Source organism: Nelumbo nucifera, chromosome 1 (assembly GCF_055504915.1).
Source record: "Nelumbo nucifera cultivar China Antique chromosome 1, China Antique-T2T, whole genome shotgun sequence".
In the NCBI taxonomy this organism is placed as follows: Eukaryota; Viridiplantae; Streptophyta; class Magnoliopsida; order Proteales; family Nelumbonaceae; genus Nelumbo; species Nelumbo nucifera.
Genome location: NC_142649.1, coordinates 203,117,227 through 203,136,436, shown reverse-complemented (window position 1 = coordinate 203,136,436; position 19,210 = coordinate 203,117,227). Strand labels below are relative to the sequence as shown.

At 37.5% G+C, this 19,210-nt stretch overlaps 1 protein-coding gene across 1 annotated transcript; it reads right to left on the bottom strand.

The window, feature by feature from the left end:
* Window positions 1-13,054: 13,054 nt before the first annotated feature.
* Window positions 13,055-18,529, bottom strand: LOC104589450 (Tetratricopeptide repeat (TPR)-like superfamily protein). The gene is made up of 2 exons (XM_010247794.3): window positions 18,086-18,529; window positions 13,055-14,680 (listed from the first exon to the last, which is right to left on the bottom strand). Exons 1-2 carry the CDS (start codon window positions 18,455-18,457, stop codon window positions 13,505-13,507), a joined length of 1,548 nt encoding a protein of 515 aa, XP_010246096.1. The 5' UTR covers window positions 18,458-18,529; the 3' UTR covers window positions 13,055-13,504.
* Window positions 18,530-19,210: the final 681 nt, after the last annotated feature.

Genomic DNA, 19,210 nt, shown 5'->3' with positions numbered 1-19,210 from the left:
CTATATATGATGTTTCTGCTTATAAAAAATGGATGTTTTTTCTAAGGAAATAAAAATAAATAAAATACAAAATAATTGTTTTAGTAATTAAAATTTATCAATTGCACTTGGGCATGATTTGTGTCTTGAATTTATCATTTATTGATTTTTTTTTACTATTCTCATGGAACTAATAAATATGTTTTATCAGATATAAATGTATAAATTTCTGTGATTACTAATTGATAATTCAATTTAAAATAAATAATAACAAATTGATGGTTTAATACATATAGAAATTTGCAAAAAGTTATATATAGTCATTAGCTACCATTTTAAAATTAAATTGACATAAAATATTGTATTCCAATTAAACAGTTTAATATATTATTTACCAATTGTCTATATTTTATTTGTGGTGATCAACAAATTTCTACCAAAAAAAGATCAACCAACTAATGGTTCATTTGTGTAAATAATGTATTAATTCATAGTTGTTTCTTGGTTCTTGTCATCCGGGTGTTTAATGTAATAATTTATCATCATATTTCGAGTATTTTGTTTAACATTTGTAAATTTTTCTAGTATATCCATGTGTATTTTGATTATTCATCACATCCATGTATTTTCTGAATGTTTCCCGACATATATACAAAAAGTACTATTTAATTTGCAAGGCCGATACTTTGAAACCTTGATCATAATATATTTTTAGAATTATGTAGCATTCACAAAAGGAATATTGGTACAACTTATTGATGAATACAATTGAAGAAGAAAGAATACATAATTTATTCTCTTATTAATGTCTTTTGGAGATGATTAGCTGGAATCAAATCTGTGAGCCGATTGCTTTAACTCTGTGGTCTCTAAGTCCTTATATATATATCTTGTCCCTTCATATGCTGGAAGTATACCTGCTATGTTGCCTCATTCAATGTCCCCACCTTTGTTGTTAGCACATAATTCTTTGATTCTAACCAATAACCAATACTAGAGCTAGAGGAGATCCCACTAATTTAAGATCTAGTAAATAAAAGGAAAATTTATGATGCCGGAAAGGCTTTGATCAATCACAATCCACCTGATTGGTTAGTATTTTTACGATGCTAGTTGATTGGTTGTAAGGTTTTTCGATATTATATCTTTCTGACATCATAGTCGAACCTGTAAATAAAATAATGGTTAAGATATAAGCACTATATCTTAGGGGGTATTTGACAACATTGTTGGTTTTGTTTTCAAAAACAAAAAAAAAAAACTACCATATTAGCAAAATTATATTGTTTTTGATGTTGTGACAGTTGTTTTTGTTTTCAAAAACAAAACCAACCATCTTGTTCAAACACCCTATTAATTTGAAAGAGTAATTTATAATTTGGTAATTTTGGATTAAGAAAAAGGGGCAATTGAGGAAAAGAAAAGCGAGCAGATGCCAAGCTGTAAACGTGGTTGTGAGACTTGGGATCTCGGAGTATAGCAAGAAAATTAGGGGAAAGAAAAAAGCGCGTCAATGGCACCGGCACGCACAAATCCCTTGGCTCATGTGGTGTCCATGTGAACATACTTCGCTGCACATCTAACTTCCCAATTAAATTAGGGCATCACCGAAACAAAATAAATTTTAAAATTAATAAATGAAAGAGGAGCTAGGGCCAATAAGTGGTCCTTCTATAAGCCAATATGGGCAAGATCACGGGAGCCCTAAGTCCTTAATTTAGACCAATGGGGTCACGACACGTTGTAATGGGTGGGGTGGTCTCAATCAGTGGAGCCCTGCAACACATGTTAGTGGGTATGTGGCAAGATCACAGGAACCTAAGTCCCTAATTTAGACCAATGGGGTCATGACACGTTGCAATGGGTGGGGGTGATCTGTTTAAGCCGTTGCGCGTTAAGCATGATGAAAGTGGGACCCTGCAGCCCATGTTAGTGGGTATGTAGTGTATGTTGGGTACAAAATCAATGAATGTGTTACTCATATAAGTTCAGTCTCTTTTTCCTTTTTCTTTTTTATATTTAATTTTGGCTATGTTGCTAGGGTTTAATGAATCAATGAATGGAATATTATAAGCCACAAGATGATTTTGTATGGACTAAATGCATTAGAAGGCCCTACCTAGTTCATTCTTTAAGCCAAAATCAAGGCATCTCCCGCCATTTGATCTCTGCTAATCATTTGGGTTGTCTTAATTCTTGCAAAAAAAATAGAAAATTCTCGATTAGTATCCTGTATTTTGGGTTTAGTATTATTTTGGTTCCTGACTTTTAAAATGCGATAATTTAGTATTTGAACTTTCAACATGATAATTCAGTACCTGCCGTTAACTAGTTGTTAGTCAGTCATTAATTGGTATTTGAAAAAGATACAAATGTCCTTTTTGAGTGTTATTTAATTTTCTTTATCAATCATTCAAACATTGACAAAAAAATAGTAGTCTCAAATCCTTACCTCTTCTATTTAAGAAAGTTGGGGTCACCAGAATGTCTACTCAAACGTGACCCCAACTTTCTTGAATGGAAGAGACAAGAATTTGGGGTTATTAATTTTTTGTCAACGTTTAGATGGTTGATAAAGAAAATTAAATGACACTGGAAGGGCATTTGTGTCTTTTTCAAATATCACTTAATGATATGTTAACATCTAACTAACGGTAGGTACTAGATTGTCACGTTTTAAAAGTTCGGATCATAAATTGTCATATTTTAAAATTTGGGGACCAAAATGACACTAATCATAAAATACAGAGTACTAATCAAAAATTTTCCAAAAAAAAAATAGTGAAAGGTCTAAGACATAAAGATGGGCCAGAGGAAATGGGGGCACCAAACACAAGGCCCAATCAATGGAATTGTGATCCCATGTGCTTGGGGTGTGGCTTACGCATATGGGCTGTTTCTGGTGCTGACTTGGCACTATTGGGTAGAAGAAATGTAGAGTGGGAATCATTGTGGAGGATGAGCCCAATAAGTGATCCATTTTAGTAGAGCTTGTCTTCACGTGTTTATGTTTCTTGTTTTATTGGGGACACGCTCCATAATAAGCCCAATTAGGTTAGGAGACAAGTTGGCACTGTGTTTGAAAATATGTACATCCTGCTCTGCCACTGAATGCAGGGGGCAAGACATTGGGATTTGGGAAGTAAAGGTGATCATCCTCCCTATGTCCCTGGTCCTTTCCCCACAAAAAGAGTAACCCATCTGGGCCGTCCACCAGTGTGCCCATTTCTTTGATGGGTCATCTTGTAGTAAAGGATACAATAATCAGATTCATCCACCTGAATCTGATGACCGGACTCTCTCTTTCACTGATGCCATTCTTGCTTTTAGCTATACAAATTGGGGCTATCAGTATCTATCAGACAGGTACCCTCCTATCAATTCTGATCCTGACCACCAACACAATGGATATACTGACTGCATGATTTGATCAGAGAAGGGAATGGGCCCACGTAGCCCACAATAAAATTTAGTGAAGGGTTACACATAGAAAAGTAAAAAACAAACAATTGTTGTAGTTCATTTTGCCTATCCACCGACTCTGAAGTCTGAAGCTAAACAAATGAACTTTTATTTGATCTAGTGGCAGGAAAAGGACATATTCACTTGAACAAATGGGTTCATCTCAAACAGTAATGTTTCACTGTTGTTGTATTTGATCTATTGGATGGTTATTTGGGTTATTATCCAATTCAATCCAATAATATATCTTTTTAAAATCCAACCCAATCCAATGAACAAAAATGATGTCCAAATCCAATTCATTTGGATTGGATCGGATCAAAATCCATTCCATTAACAGCCTTAATCCCATCAGCAGTGGTTGTATCGTTTGTTGTTGCCGAATCACAGTAATTTCAGACACCCAAGAGCTTCCAGTGGAACAACTCTAGTCCAGTAACCCACTAGAGCATCTTTTTCTTAATACCGACCAGCGACCACACAGAGCACCAAAAAGGTACAAAACCTAGCTTGGATTTTCCTGTGTTGGGATGGTCCCAGTGTATGACTGGAATGTGGACATGGGCAACGAATGCTTAGAGAGGAGAGTTGGTTGAGAATAAGCTAAGCAGTTCCATCAGCAATCTCATCGATCTTTTCCTTACCTAGTTTAATAGGATACCAAACCTGACCTACTCCATTTGTTTACTCAAAATAAGCATCAATAATCCAGCCAAATTTGATTTGATTTTCGTGTATCTAGGACCCAATAGACAGACACATTGAATATATACCTAGTAGGTGTTTTACATCGGTGCTGGGAACATCACACCGTTCTTTACAAAAACGGTGTTGGGCATGTGGAATTATAGCTTATTTTTGTTTGGAACCAGTGCTGCTATATGGGCTGTTTTCTGAGAAAATAACACTGGTTTTGTTTGGTATCAATGCTGGCAGCAACATTTTTAATATGGTCTATATTATCTAATGCCCAAGATGATGCCATATTGATGTCACATCATTGCATCCTTGGTAGCAATGCATTATTTTCTCATAAAGCATTAAATTTGGCATTGCTTCAGACTACATTTTCCTGATTTCCAAGGTGTGGTTTAGAGCAACATTTTTATTTTTATTTTTGGAAAAAGGGTACCAAACAAGAGGGCATTGTTTAAAGCACTGCTTTCTCTGATATGACACCTACATGGCACTGTTTTCTTAGAAAAAGGCATAGATGCCAAACACCCACCTAATTTTCATGTCTGAAGTCTGATTATGATCTCTTTCTTTCTCTCTCTCTCTCATAAAATGTTGGAAATTGAGGGAATTATTTTCCTGTGTGGTTTGATGAAAAATTTTAACTTCTCTAATAAGGAAGAAAAAACTTTTCAAAGTTAATCAATATTTATGATGCTAGACTTTTAATGAATACCAACTCACTGGTTACCACTTCTATAATATCCGTTGATTGGTTGTAATTATTTTATATATCATGCCCTTTTGGTATCATAGACGAACTCAATTAATAAATATAAAGGTTTGCAAAAAGATTGCATTCTTGGATGAGTTCCACTAAGATACTAAAAAATCTTATAATCAATCAACTGGTATCATAAAAATGGTAACCAATCAAGTGGTATTTAGAGGTGTAAAGGGGGCATGGCCCGTGGGCCGCCCGCCCTAAAGGTTGGCTATGCCTGTTAGACAGTATATGCCCTTAGCTCCAATCAGAATGATGTACCTTATGACATTTAATGTAAATGAATAAAGTACACATTTGATTCATGTTATTATGGTGTGTCTCTGTGTAATACCCTTAAACTAGACACATATGAGACATGTGTTAGTTTAGAATCTTCACAGTCATTGGATAAATCTGGGGAGATTTATCCTAGCAAGGCTAACACTGATGTGCCGCCAAGTTGGTTGGGGTGGCTTGTCTCAGCTGCCAGGGTAAGACCTGAGGTACATGCAGTGTGGGTTTTCTTGAAACCCTGAACCGGACCAGAATTCTAGTATTGCCCTGGACCTTGGAGATAGATGGGCAAAAATGGAATGTTACACCTGACCCCTAGACTCGATTATGATACTGCACAAGGTGTCAGATTGGGCTGTCTTTGATATATCAATCAGTGAGATCCTTAGAGGGGGTTAAAACCTGGGTATGTTGGGATAGTCCGAAAATTCATCTGAGTGGGTGATCATAGTGATAGGATCAGCCTCTTTGTCGGACAAAGTGAATGATCGGGGATGCACTCTCTCTTATGGAAACCAAAGCTGCCAGCAACCGATTTCAACCATTGAAATTTGTTTTGCAAAATATATATATGGTTTCAAAATGTTTGCAAAAAGTTTTAATTCCCGGGATCCATGTGAGTAGAGAGTGCAGCACTGTTCCTTGCAGCCGAGGGAGAGGTCCTCTCTTGGCGGGCAGTGTTTGATCATTATGGGCTGAGAGGTTAAGTGTAGGACTATTGAGGGTAGTACCTGATGGGCTAATCTTGCATCTGCCCACAGTTCTTGGGTTTTTATAAGGTGGCTTGACCCAAAGACCATTTAGTGTAAATGTTGGGCCCATTAAGAGCCCATGGTGATGGACTCAGGGGTTCACTGTCTCTTATAGTGAATTCGGCCAGGCCTTGTAATAGCGGCTGAGCTGAACCCATGTGGTTGATGTGTAAATCAATGTTTGGGTCCCACGCCATACAAGGATACCCAACTGGGCAACAATTTGGAGGATAAGTGAGCACATGGACTTAATGGGCCTAAAGCCCAATTCGAACTGGTTTAATATGATTAATTAAAGATGGGCGGCTCTGGGATTTAGATCAGCAGATAGGATAAGGGATTGTCCCTATCCACTCAAAGAGTCCAGATCAAGAAACTCCTAATCAGATTAGGAGGGCTGATCTTTATCTGTAGATAAGATAAGGGATTATCCTTATTTCTTAAAGAGAGTCCATATCCAAATACAAGATTTGGATTAGGAAACTCCTAATGGGATTAGGAGAACCTCTCTTTAAGGCTATAAATAGAGGAGGAGAGAAAACCCCAATTCAACCTTCAAGATTACTGATTCAAGAGAGAAGACAGTTGTAGTTGGACTGACGCCATCTTCTGCTCTTGCCTTCTCTTGTTGCTACCGCCATTGCCAGTTCGATCTCCACCTGTAGGCGTGATCAAGAAAGGTTCTTGATATCAGTTTTTGGGAGAAAAAATGATCTGAAGTCGTGCTCACTCGCCCTCCATCAGATTCTTGGTGAAGAACCACCCTGTTGATTATGCTCCACCCTACGCTGTGTCGTCTTTAGTGGGAGCAGTCTTTGGTGATCTCCTTGGGTGTGAACACCTTCATTGGGAGTTACTACTACTCCGTATTAGGTATATCCCTCTCCTACCTTTTGGTTTTAGATCTGGTTCGGTTTGGGTTCAAGATTGATCATTGAAAATGCAGTTTTCTACAATAGGGAATGTGATTCCCACATGGGAGAGAGAAATTTTTGAAATTTCGCCCAACCTACCTATAGGGTTCAGCCATCCATATGATGGATCTCTCATCCCTTTAGTGCCATGCTGGCCTACGGTTCGCCACGGGCTGTGCCATCCTCCTTGGTGGAAATTTTGGGGGTTAGCCCGGCACAGCCCACGGCCCAGCCCAAGCGGGCCCGTGCCATGTCGTGCCGGACTGGGCCAGGCTGCAGGCCGTGCCGGGCTGGGCCACAAGGCAGGCCTTGGGCCTAGGCCGAACAGGGTTGCACTGTTTTTTTTTTTTGAAAATTTTGATTTCTTTTCTAAGTAAAATTGTAAAACTAAAATATTTAACTTTCTATGAACTTTGGGAATTAGGAATTAGGAACTATTTAAAAAATTAAGAAATGAGAAATCTAAGTTATTTAATACATAAATGAAAAAAAATACTTAACCAAATTGAAATAAGAATGATGGAATAACAAATTGGAAGAAAAATAGGAATTTTATCTCATTTAAATTTGAATGGTACAAATTAGTGAATTACAAATACAATGATTATCATTGCATACTTGGATGAACGAAATATAAAAATGGAATAAATTAATAAAATATAAAAAATACAATATGGTTACAAATTGAAAATACAAAATTACATTGCTAAAAAATTAAAAAAATATATCAAATAATTTGAAAAAGTGAAAAATTCTATAAGTAGTCAAATTCATGAATCATCATTCATGACTTTCATCATCTGCTTCGGGTGAAATGTCCGGTGTTGTATCATGCCCTCCCTTGTCTTGTAATCTATCTTCTACATCTAGCCAATCCTTGAAGCAGATGCACATCTCTATGCTCTCATAGTTCATGCAACTTCTTTTGTCATCCAGCACCCTGGTACTTGCACTAAAACAAGACTTCGATGGAACTGTAGACACCGGAGGGGTTAGTAGATCACGTGCCATGGCGGTGAGAACCAGATAAATTTTCGAGTGTTTACTTCACCAAGCTAAAATATCAAAATTATTTGATACTTCACCTAAATTAGAAAAAATTGCTTGCAAATAAAAATTAAGTTCAGTAAATGAACTTGTTGTAAAACTAGCAAATTTCTGCCTTCTACTTATTAAATAAAAAAAGCTTCTCTTCTACTACTAGGCTCAAAGTCAAAAGGAGAAGAAGAAGATGAACAGGTTGTAAGAATATTTCCAACAATTTCAGATTCATACAAACTGTACATTTCAAATAATAAATTATTAATTTCTTCTTTTTTATTTCCTATATCAATATTCATATTTTCATAATATGTTTCAAGTAAAATATCTAAACCATCTTTCCTAATCCTAGGGCATAATATTGTAGCTAAACAATAAAGGGGAGAAATGTTCTAATATTTTTTAAATTTGAAATTGTGGATTATTTCTATATTTGGCAAAATAATCACTAATTACCATTAATTGATACGGTAAATTACAACTAGTTGGATAATAAATTCTAGATAGTTCATTTGTTGCATTATAAAAATATTTTAAAAAATCTCTTATATAGATTGTCATTTCCCAGTCTTCCTCAAAAATCATATCATCAGACATTTTTAAATTATAAAAATCAGAAAGAATTTTTTTATGAGATATACAACTTTCTAACATAGCATAGGTAGAATTCCACCTATGCTTTACATCAATATAAAATGTTTATATTTTAAACCATAATTTTGGCATAAATATTTAAATTATTGTTTTCTTGCCCCTGAACTTTTTATATATATAATATAGTTTCTAATTTTTGAAATATGACTTGAAATATTATTAATGGCATCTTGAATACATAAATTTAAGATGTGGCATGCACATCTAATATGAAATAATTTACCATTTAAGCATGGTTTTAATTGAGATTTTAAAATATTTATTGCAGAATCACTATTGCTAGCATTATCAAAACTAATAGAAAATATTTGTTTTCTATTCCATAAGCATGCAAAGTATTTAAAATACTTATAGCAATAGCTGGGCCACTATGTGGCCATTCAAGCCTAGTAAAACTTAACATTCTTTTGTTCAAAAGCCAAATTTCATCAATGAAATGGCCAGTAACACAAATATAACTAATATTAAATTTGGATGTCCAAACATCCGAAGTAATTGCAACTTTAGAATTAAGATTTGCTAACAAAGAAATTAAATTTTGCTTATATGAATAAAATTTTTTTAAAGCATCAGTTCTTATAGTATTCCTAGAAACTTTTTTATATTGTGGGTTTACAGAACTACGCAACCATTTTTCTAGCTTTGGATATTCAACTAACATAAATGGTTGTTCTGCATGTACAATATACTTAGCAAGTTCTTGTCTCATTTTTTCTTGTGAATATCTAAAAGTACCAAAACTAGTCCCCCTCCCAATCTGTGTTTGGGTTGTTTCTCTCCCTTCATCTTCCTCTCGCTCATGTGTGAGCAGATGCCTGTTCAAATGACCCCTACCACCCTTGCTACAATAATTGAAGTCTTTCTTACATTTTTGGCAAACAACCCTTTTCCCCTTCCCCTCAATATCCTCTACTTTGAAAACTTTCCAAATCGGGCTACTCAGCTTAGAAGCCCTCCTTTTTCCCCTAGTATCACTACTACCGGGGGTGAAAGTTCCACTTCCATCGACATCAAATGCATCGGCATCAATGCTAATACTAATACTATTGTGATGCGATTGAATGTCATCCATGGTGAACATGTTGGGGAATTATTTTGAGAAGGGCCGGCCATTTTTTTAATTCTAAAAAGATAAAAATTAATCTAATTCGACTTATCCAGATTACCGATTCAAAATCCCAACTTGATTTTAACGGTTGAAGCCTTTCAACGTCCAAGCCTCCCGAATTGAGATACTTGAGTTGGTTGAGCAAGCCTTCTTCTTGTTGAAAGTTGAAATTTCGATAAAGTTGAGACTTCAGAATTGGAGAATGCAAAATCAGACAATCAGCTAATCAGAATTTCTCAGATTGCAAATAATTGAGAATGTATGAGTATGAGAGAGAGAGAATTAAGAGAATTGTTGAATTGGTGTGATGAGAATGGTGGAGGATAGGGCTATTTATAGGAATTGAACATAATTCAGTTGCCCAAAATACCCAAAAACTATTTGTTATTTAGTTATTGGGAGGGGTATTTTGGTCATTGTAAAGTTACTTATAACTTACCCAAAATGCCCCTAAACTAGTTGTTATATAGCTATTGGGGGGGGGGGGGGGGGGGATATTTCTATAAACCCCCCAAAAACTGAAACTAGCCTTTGGGCTCCTTTGGGAGGGGGGCCCAACGGCTATATTCCTGGGCAGGCTGTGCTTCGTGTCGTGCTGCGGGCTAAACTAGTTGTTATATAGCTGTTGGGGGGCATTTATGTCATTTTTTCAACCCCCCATAAGCAAAATATAGAAATACCCCCCTAATATGGTTGTTTATGAAATACCCCCCCCAAAAGCTGACTATATTCTTGGGCAGGCCGCACTTGGCCCGTTATGGGCCTGGTGAGCTGTGTTGGCCGACCCATGGGCCTCGAAACCCCGGCCCAGCACGGCACTGACCTCCATGTCGAGCCTGGCACGACCCATTAGCCGTCGTGCCAGGTCAGGCCAAACGGCCCGTCTCGATTTACACCTCTACTATTCATCAGCATTTATAGGGGTTTTCGATGGGTCAAACATCTTTTGGTGTCATGTCTTTCCCCATCATTAGGGGTGGCCACGAGCCTAGGGCTCAATTTAAACCGAGCTTCGAGCCGAACTCGAGCCAAATTACAGGCTCGATTAATAAACAAGCCGAGCTTGAGCCTAATAGAGCTCGACTCATGAGGCTCACGAGTCGAGCTCAAATATATATATAATAGAATAGAAATATTATAATTCTTAATTTTTTTAAATATCAAAGAAACAATATTTTTTATATAGCTCAAGGTTCTAGCTCGAACCGAGCTTGAGCTCGAGCTCGCGCCATGTACTTCCTAGGCGAGCCAAGCTCGAGCCTTATACTATTCGGCTCAAATCCACCCCTACCCATTATAGATAGACTGTTATTAAGGCTACATTTGAAATTGGTGTAAATCAAGAATGAGTAAAAGTTTACACTGGTTCGATTTTGTCAGTGTTTGAAAGGAATGTGTAATTATGATTGATGTAAAACTCCGTTCCGGTTCAATTTTACGTACGTCTGAATGGAATGGAGTTTTACATCGTAAATCAGTATAAATCCTTATCAAACGTAAAATTTTACATCGATAAAACTTTACATCAATCACATCACGTTTTTCAAAAATACGACAATCACTTCTTCATGGTTCAGTGTAAAACGTCATCACTGTACTTTACACTGATAACGTTTTGCACCGGTTCCAAACACAACCTAAATAGTCTTTTGTTAAAACCATGTTATATTACCAACAATGTATCTAGCACCGATCTCGGAAAAAACTTGGCTGTCTAAATTCAAAAGCCTGTGCTTTCCAGAGGGCTTTCCCTATATGACACATTAATCCATAAAATTCCATACAACAGTAATAACACTGAAAGCATGGTTGTATGAACTAATGTGCCACATTGAAAAGCCCGGACAGCACAGGCTGAGAGTTTTCTCAACTTGAGGCACTAAAACATGGTTAATCCAGTGGGTTGCTATCTATCTAATGGAGGATTAGTTTAATGGATCTGATAGTAAGTCGGCTTCAGTTAAGGTTTTTTTTTGAAGGTGCTTCAGTTTAAGGTTGACATCTTAATCCCTGTAATTGTATATACTTTTACGTTGTGAATGATAAATGTATTGATTTGTTTATATATGTTTATAGGTGAGAGGGTAAGGTGATAAGGTGATGGCCAAAGGTGTTTTATTGTAAAACATTGTTACAATTTGGGTTAATGATTAGGTATGAGTTATAGGTAGAGTAGAGGTTTTAACACATCAAATTGAGTTAGGATTGACCTCAACTCAAGCCAAGCCACCCCGAACTGTACCAATAGACCTGTTCATGGGCCGGGTAGCCCGATGGCCCAGCCCAGCCCATTCTTGGTCAGGCTTGGATAGGAATTTAGGCCAATGGATTTGGGCTCAGACCCAAAACATCAGACCCGATCTTTTTGGGCCAGGCTCAGGTTCATCTTCTCTTTTCTCGAGTTATACCGAGATCTTTTAGTATTTTTCATTTTTGAAGTCAATTTAATATAAATAAATCACTTTTATTGTTAAATAAAGAATACAAATCTTTTTCTCAATTTCTTGGCCAGGCTTCAGGCTCGGGCCCGGGCTTTGGGCTTCAGGCTTTATATGAAGGCCAGGCTTGGGCTCAAGATCTAAGCCCGATGGTTATGCCGGGCTCAAGCTCGGGCCTGAATATGTTCTGTTGATATAAAGGCAAACCCAGCCCGGCCCATGAACAGGTCTATGCACAAACCTGATAACCACGTGCATCCTAACTACTCTAACCCACACTAACATGATAACCATCACAACAGCTAGAGATCTTCTCTATAGAACCTATTCTCTTTCACCATGTGGAGATGTGGCTAATCTTACTTATAGGGATGATGTTGGCCAGTGGAGATTGTAGGACGGACCATGTTGTGACCCAACAATTTGCCATGTGGAAAATTCTTTGGTTCAGCTTTTTGTGGCAAGAGATCACATCTGCGCCCTGCATGCACATCTCAACGTGTACTAGGAACATCTCTTGAAGTTGTCAATGGGAGATGTTTCCAATACACAGTTGGGATATGCTGTGGAGAGCAGATGTGGATTCTTTTGGCAGAATGATCAAACTCATAAACAAGTCCAGATCACCTGATTCACCTGCCAATAAAAAAACATAGGTATATTGGTCAATGGGAACCAAAATACGACAACTTTCCCCTCTCACGGGTCCTAAGAAAGAGATGATGGAACTGTGACACAGGGAAGCATACTGGCGGGGTTAAGCTAGGTGATTTACCGTGCTCCCACAAAGTTCACCGCAAAGTTCTCCATGGTGCACAGAAAAGGCCAACTTTGCTGAAGGATGGTAAACATGAAGTTCATTTGAATATGATTTCATCATGCGTACCCCTGAAACTTGTGCCTGGAAATTGGTATCCTTAAAATAACTGTAGAACTAAACGAACTAATACCCCAGTTCCACAACATTCAAAGATCATAGAACAGCTCAAGGATTAGGATTTAGGACCAGATAGGGTGCGACTCGTGTTTACCAAAATGAGACATCCACTGTCCCAAAATACAGCTCAACTCATCAACATATACATGCAATGTGGCTCACAATGGATAAACTCCTAAGTATTACATACCTGAACTTTAGATGGTGGATCCCTGTTTACTTTGGAACTTGAATTGTCTTGCCAAGGTGAAGAACTAACTGTAACACTTCAGGGTAAGAATTTCACTGACCCATATGTGTTTCCAATTAAAGGAGGTAAGGACAAAATAGGAGGAAAAAAAAAAAAACTACTAAGGTACTAGCCCAGGAAAGGAAACCCATTAGATTTGGCTCCATGCATCAGCATTTAGGGAAGTGTAAAAAAGGATTTACTCAAGTTGATTGAGAAGCGTTTCAGCCATCAGCATCAGCATCATCAAGTCTATTAATTCTCCAATGATAGTTTAAGATCAACACCTCTTCTACCATTTCTGCTAACGAGGGACTTGTAAGTTGCATTTTCAAGGCATCCAACTTGCCTCAAAACTTCAATCAATGCATCCTTGCTTGCTATATCAGATTCTTCCTCACAAAGAGAAAGGAAGGCAGACACATTTGTGAGCTTTGGTCGCCAGTTCTTTGCTCCCTCAGCTACTGAGGCTTTCTTCATACAAGACAAGGCCTCAACAATTTGTTTTTTCTTGATATGCCCTTCAGCAATGATTTCCCATGTGTTTGAGTTTAGCTTCCCTCCCACTTCAGTCACATGACTGAGAAAAGTCTCAGCCTTTTCCAATGAACCTTCTCTAACATACCACCCAATGAGAAGATTACAAATTCTAGGATCATAGTTTGACCTAACCGAAAGCCATTCCTCATAAATAATTTCTGCCCCACTTATGTCACCTAACCTGACCAAAGATGCAATCATTGCATGGTAGCCCAAATTTGGAATGCTGGGGAAGTTTGATTTGTACTTGTTCCATATCCGATAAACCTCCTCCTTACTGCCGATGCCACCATATAAGCTAAGGAGATAATGATACGGCATCCGATCCCGACCTGTAATTCTGATCTCAACCTTCTTCAAGCAATCTTTGGCCTTCTCAAAGTAGCCCATCTTAATGTACATAGTAGCCATTGTGCTGTACGTAGTCCAGTTAGGGTTGATGGTGCCGTCCAAACTCATCTGTTCAAACACTTGTTCCATCTTCTCCATGGACCCCATGGCTCCACAAGATGATAACCATATATTATAGGAATATATATCCAAAGGTATTTTCTTCTCCATCATTTCAGAAATCAGTGAATTGGCTTTCTCATATTCATTGAGGTTCATGTACAGAGTCATCATTACATTATAAGGAAGTGGATGATTGGCATACCCTTTCTTTCTCATCTCCTCTATCACATTCTCTGCCTTTTCTCTCATTTTCGACTGGGCGTATGCATTAAGAAGAGACCCATATGTGCGCCTATCCTTTAATGTCTCTGGTAGTCTTGAGAAGTAATCTTCAGCAGTTGAAATTCCATGCACTTTAGAGATAAGATCTAATTGAATTGCAGCATCACTGGAGGCTACTCTAAACCTATCTCCTTGGTTGGTCATCCACTCGTACACCTGCAAGATTTTCAGAAGTTCAGTAATGATGATAAAAGAATTGTGGAACCTTCAAACACAACACAAGGCATTATTTTATTTAAAGAAAATTAAAAGGAGTGTCAATTAGCATGGTGCTGAACATGAGCATCTCCTACAACACTAGGGATCATAAAACCTACAAAATGAATGGCACAAATTAGAAAACAATCAAAAAACAGGTAAGCATTCTTCTAGACCTTCCTTTTCCTGATTCCCAGTTCTACTTTCCTCTTTTATCTTTTTCAATAAAATTTTGGGTAGTTTTTCTCTCATGATCCTAAACTAAGAAAGATACAATGCTTAGAGGGTTGGGGTGTAGTTAACTAGTGGGACCAAACATATTTACAACACCCAACTGGTCTCCATGCACACTTATCTCTGACACGTTAATTATCCAATTAATGGGACATAAATACATTGGGCAATCTGAATTATCCATTTAATGGAACATAAAAAGCAATCCCATATTTTATTGACCCTCCAAAAGAAGCAACTTAAGTGACTGGTCGGTGAAAATTTTGGACTATAGACCACCCAACTATTTCATGAAACTAGATGTATGTATGCCCAGATATGGAAATGGAATGGGTTGGCCAGGGTTGAGGCCTTGAGCAATCCGACCCATCCCAAACCCAACATGTCTTTGTATTTGTATAAATAAATATTATACAACTATGCATGCACCCCATCCATCCATACATCTATGTGTGTGTATATGTATACTTGTATGCAAGGTTCAAAGTATTGATACATATACGGGCCGATACGTATCGTGCCGATGGCTTCCCAATATGGACCAGACACTGGTTCAGAGGGTAGCTGGGCCTCAAACCGACCCCTCTGAACTGGATTTGGAAAAAAATAAATAAAACCTAAAAAAAAGTACCGACACAGGCCGATACGCTTGCTTGTATGTATCAACAATTTTAAGTTTAAACATTGATATAGTACTCTTAAAGCATTGTAACCTTGTCCCCATATATGTATCAATGTTAAAGCAAATCAACCTTAATTGGCTAATTGTAACTCTGAGAAGTCAGAACATTTTTCTTTTAAAAGCAAAAAGAAGTGAAGAAATTAGGCCAACCTGATCCCAACCATTAGGTTGAGTTAGAGTTAGGATTGGGGGTCCAACAACTTTCAGCCCGACCTAACCCAGCCTAACTTGCATTCTTAACCTACGGAAAACATGCTCACCAATTCTGACTGTCCAAATATTGTGGCAGTTGGATATAACAGTCTGATAAGAACCATTTTTGATGGTCGGACATGTATCTGAATCTTTTTCAACAAAAATCTTATGATATTGTTTGAATATTAAGATCCAATTCATAATCTTGCGATTTATACAAATAATGTGATTCAAATAAATTTAATTAAGATCTAGTTCTCTACTTTGTCATTTCTTTGTTTCTTTTGATTTTATTAATTGGTTTTCCTTTTAAGTAGAAGACCTCTCTTTCTCTCTCTCTCTCTCTCTCTGATTCATGATTTGATTCACTTCAATATTCTTTATGAAAAGGATATGATTATGATTTTTGGAACATTGGTCTACTCTTCATGAACAGAATATTTACTTCATATTTATAAATATACTAGAAGATTTTACACATCCATCTTCTCCTCCATTGGTATTGGTAACTTGTTAAAAGTTAAAACAATGGCTTCTTCTTCTTTCCCTGATAAGACCCTCCCCCCCCAAGAAAAAGCACAATACAATGAATTTTCTTCTTGTGTTGGATGAAATCCTTCTGGCAATTCCTTGAAACTAAAATCTGTTACTTCAACTGTCAATCACCATAGGAAAGAACAACACCCTCACCTGTTACACAAATAAGAATTGGCATTGCTTCACATTACAGCCATAAAATCAAAACTTAAACTTCCTAAGCAATTACTACCTAAACATTGATCTCAGAATCACTGTTTGCGCCATTATATGCATGTTTTAGATAATGCGATAAACAGGTGGAGTAATTTCTGGTTTCTCCACATTAGAAATGACAGAAAGAACTGCCAAACATGAGATAAACTCTGATTAATGACTAAAATTAGAAATGGTATGGCATAAACAATCAACATACTTCTTTCATGAACCACAGTAGACCAAATGCTGTAAAATCACAACCTTTATAATGACAACTCAAAGACAACTTCTCTTGAAGCCAAAATGTTAAACCTGAAAGCAACTTGGTGAGATGATCATTTTATCCTTGGAGAAGTTCTTGAACAAGTGCTCTTTTGTTGCCTCTTTCTCATATACTGGAAGGCTAAAACACTAGTTATTATAAGTATGCTAGAAACTCTGGTAGTTTAATCACATTAGGTGAGTTCCAGTCCTCCGGAGTTAGCTTTTCCCCATCCTCTCCGAGTTGAGGAAAGCTACATCTAATTTTTTTGGAGATAAAAAATGGCATTCCACTGTTACACAGAAGGCAAATCTCCTCTCTGATTTGCACTAACTTCTTTGAACATTTAGTTGCAGATTGTAAAAATCCATCTGGTGTTCCAAAAATAGATTGAGTATAGGAAATACCCCAAGGGGAAAGAAACTCCTCTTTAAGAAGCTAGAACTAAGAGATAAATTATTTCATAATAATGGTCATGGTATCATATGCCATAGATTGCAACTGGTCAAATCATTTCTAATGAATAAAAAGATTATAGATTACCTATAAAAAAAGGATCATAAACTTTTGTCTAACCTTGTTGACCGTGACGATTATTTTCTCTCAAATTGAGACAGGTTCTTATGCTTCGGGTTCGTCCATTAGTCTTTTTACTTGAAGATAAGTGATGCAATACACCAACCATTTGAGATAATGGGAGCTTGGGCCTATTATTTTACAACATTAAGGACCGAATACCTTGCTAATAAATGATAAAAACATTACATGGATATTCGTAAGTAGCCTTACTTTTTTGAGTTTTCCAAACTGAACGTTAATACACAGAAGAGCAACCACCAGACTAAACGTGAAGCACTCAAACTACACGAACAATGATAACCACTTCAAGAAAAACCAAAACATCAACTACCAGACTTCTTACAGTAAAAACCAATTATTGTAACTTGTTACATGAAACTTATTTCAAGATAAACTATCTCTAATCTCGAAGAAAACACGGAAAAGAAAGCATTGAAATTAGGACCCAGATGGTAAAACCAGCAGAATCCAAAGTAAGCTAAAACCGAGAATATTCCAACACCATTAGCAACGCCACTCTGACGCCCCACTTCTAACAAGTCCATTCAATAGAACTAAAGTTACTAAAACTACACAACTCTAGACACTAAAATCAGCTGGTAAGTTCTACTACCAAAGCCCAGACCATGAATTCCAGAGAAACAAAGAGTAAAACAAGAGTAGGAACTATAATTACCTCGAGAGCGAACTTATATCGACGAAATTTCCTGAGTTCCTTGACAACCCGGGAAAGCACCCATTTCGAAAGCTTTCTTCCCTCCTTCTCCCACTGGTCCAAAACAGTCGAAGAACCCAACTCGGGGTTCTCCATCAACGAGATTCTCCGATAAAGCGAGTTCCATTTCAGCACAGGCTTTCGCTCGTAATCTACAGTTCCGTAGTTATGAACCTGAGAAATTGAACAGGAAATGGAGTTCTTCGGATTTGGGTCCGTTCTAATAACAATTGAGCGACGAACCCCTAGAATAACAGGCGAATAATGGGAAGTAGATGAAAGAGGGAGATGTTGCAGAGGAGATGGAGCTTGAAGCGCGGTGTAAGCAATCATTTTCCTTTTCTCCTCTCTTGTCTGAACTCTGGATAGAATGGATATCGAGGTGGGGAGTTTGGACTTGAGAAGAAGAAAGGGTTTTGGGCCTTTTGGGGGAAGTGAGAGAACGACCCGGAAACGGAACCGTTTTTGTCACCGGTTTCCGGGTCAACGGTCCGACCATCCGGTTCGAACGGACGGTTCGTTCTGACATGAAAATTTAAAAAATAAAAAAACGATTAAAAACCGTTGAACGGGTCGACAGTTCAACGGTTCAATCGCCCGGGTCGGCAGTTCAACGGTTCAACCGCTCGGGTCAACATTTTGTTGAGATTTTCAACGGTTTTTGACCAGATTCAGGGTTTATGCAAAAATGGAACCGGCTGCCTAGACAATTCCCGGGCTGAACGGTTTGACCGTCCGAGTCAATGACGGTTCAAAAACACTGGGTATAGGAGACACACGTTCTTGTGTAACCCATCAAGCGTGTGAAATTTCATGCGGATTGGAATTTGGATCATTGGATGAACCCCGAGTTCGGATATTCTCTCACGGAGCGCACCTCACACCGACCTTACATCACGAACATCCTCCTATCAATAAATATTTACAATTACGGAGAGTCTGGGTCTGCTCCTCACATCGATCTCACATCATGTATTAGCCGTACATCGGGAACATCTCTTGTACTTGTATGTAATTATTCAAGAGAGGTTTTCTCAATACTAGTAATTAAGCACATGTGTTGTATGTGAGAATTTTTTCTTCATA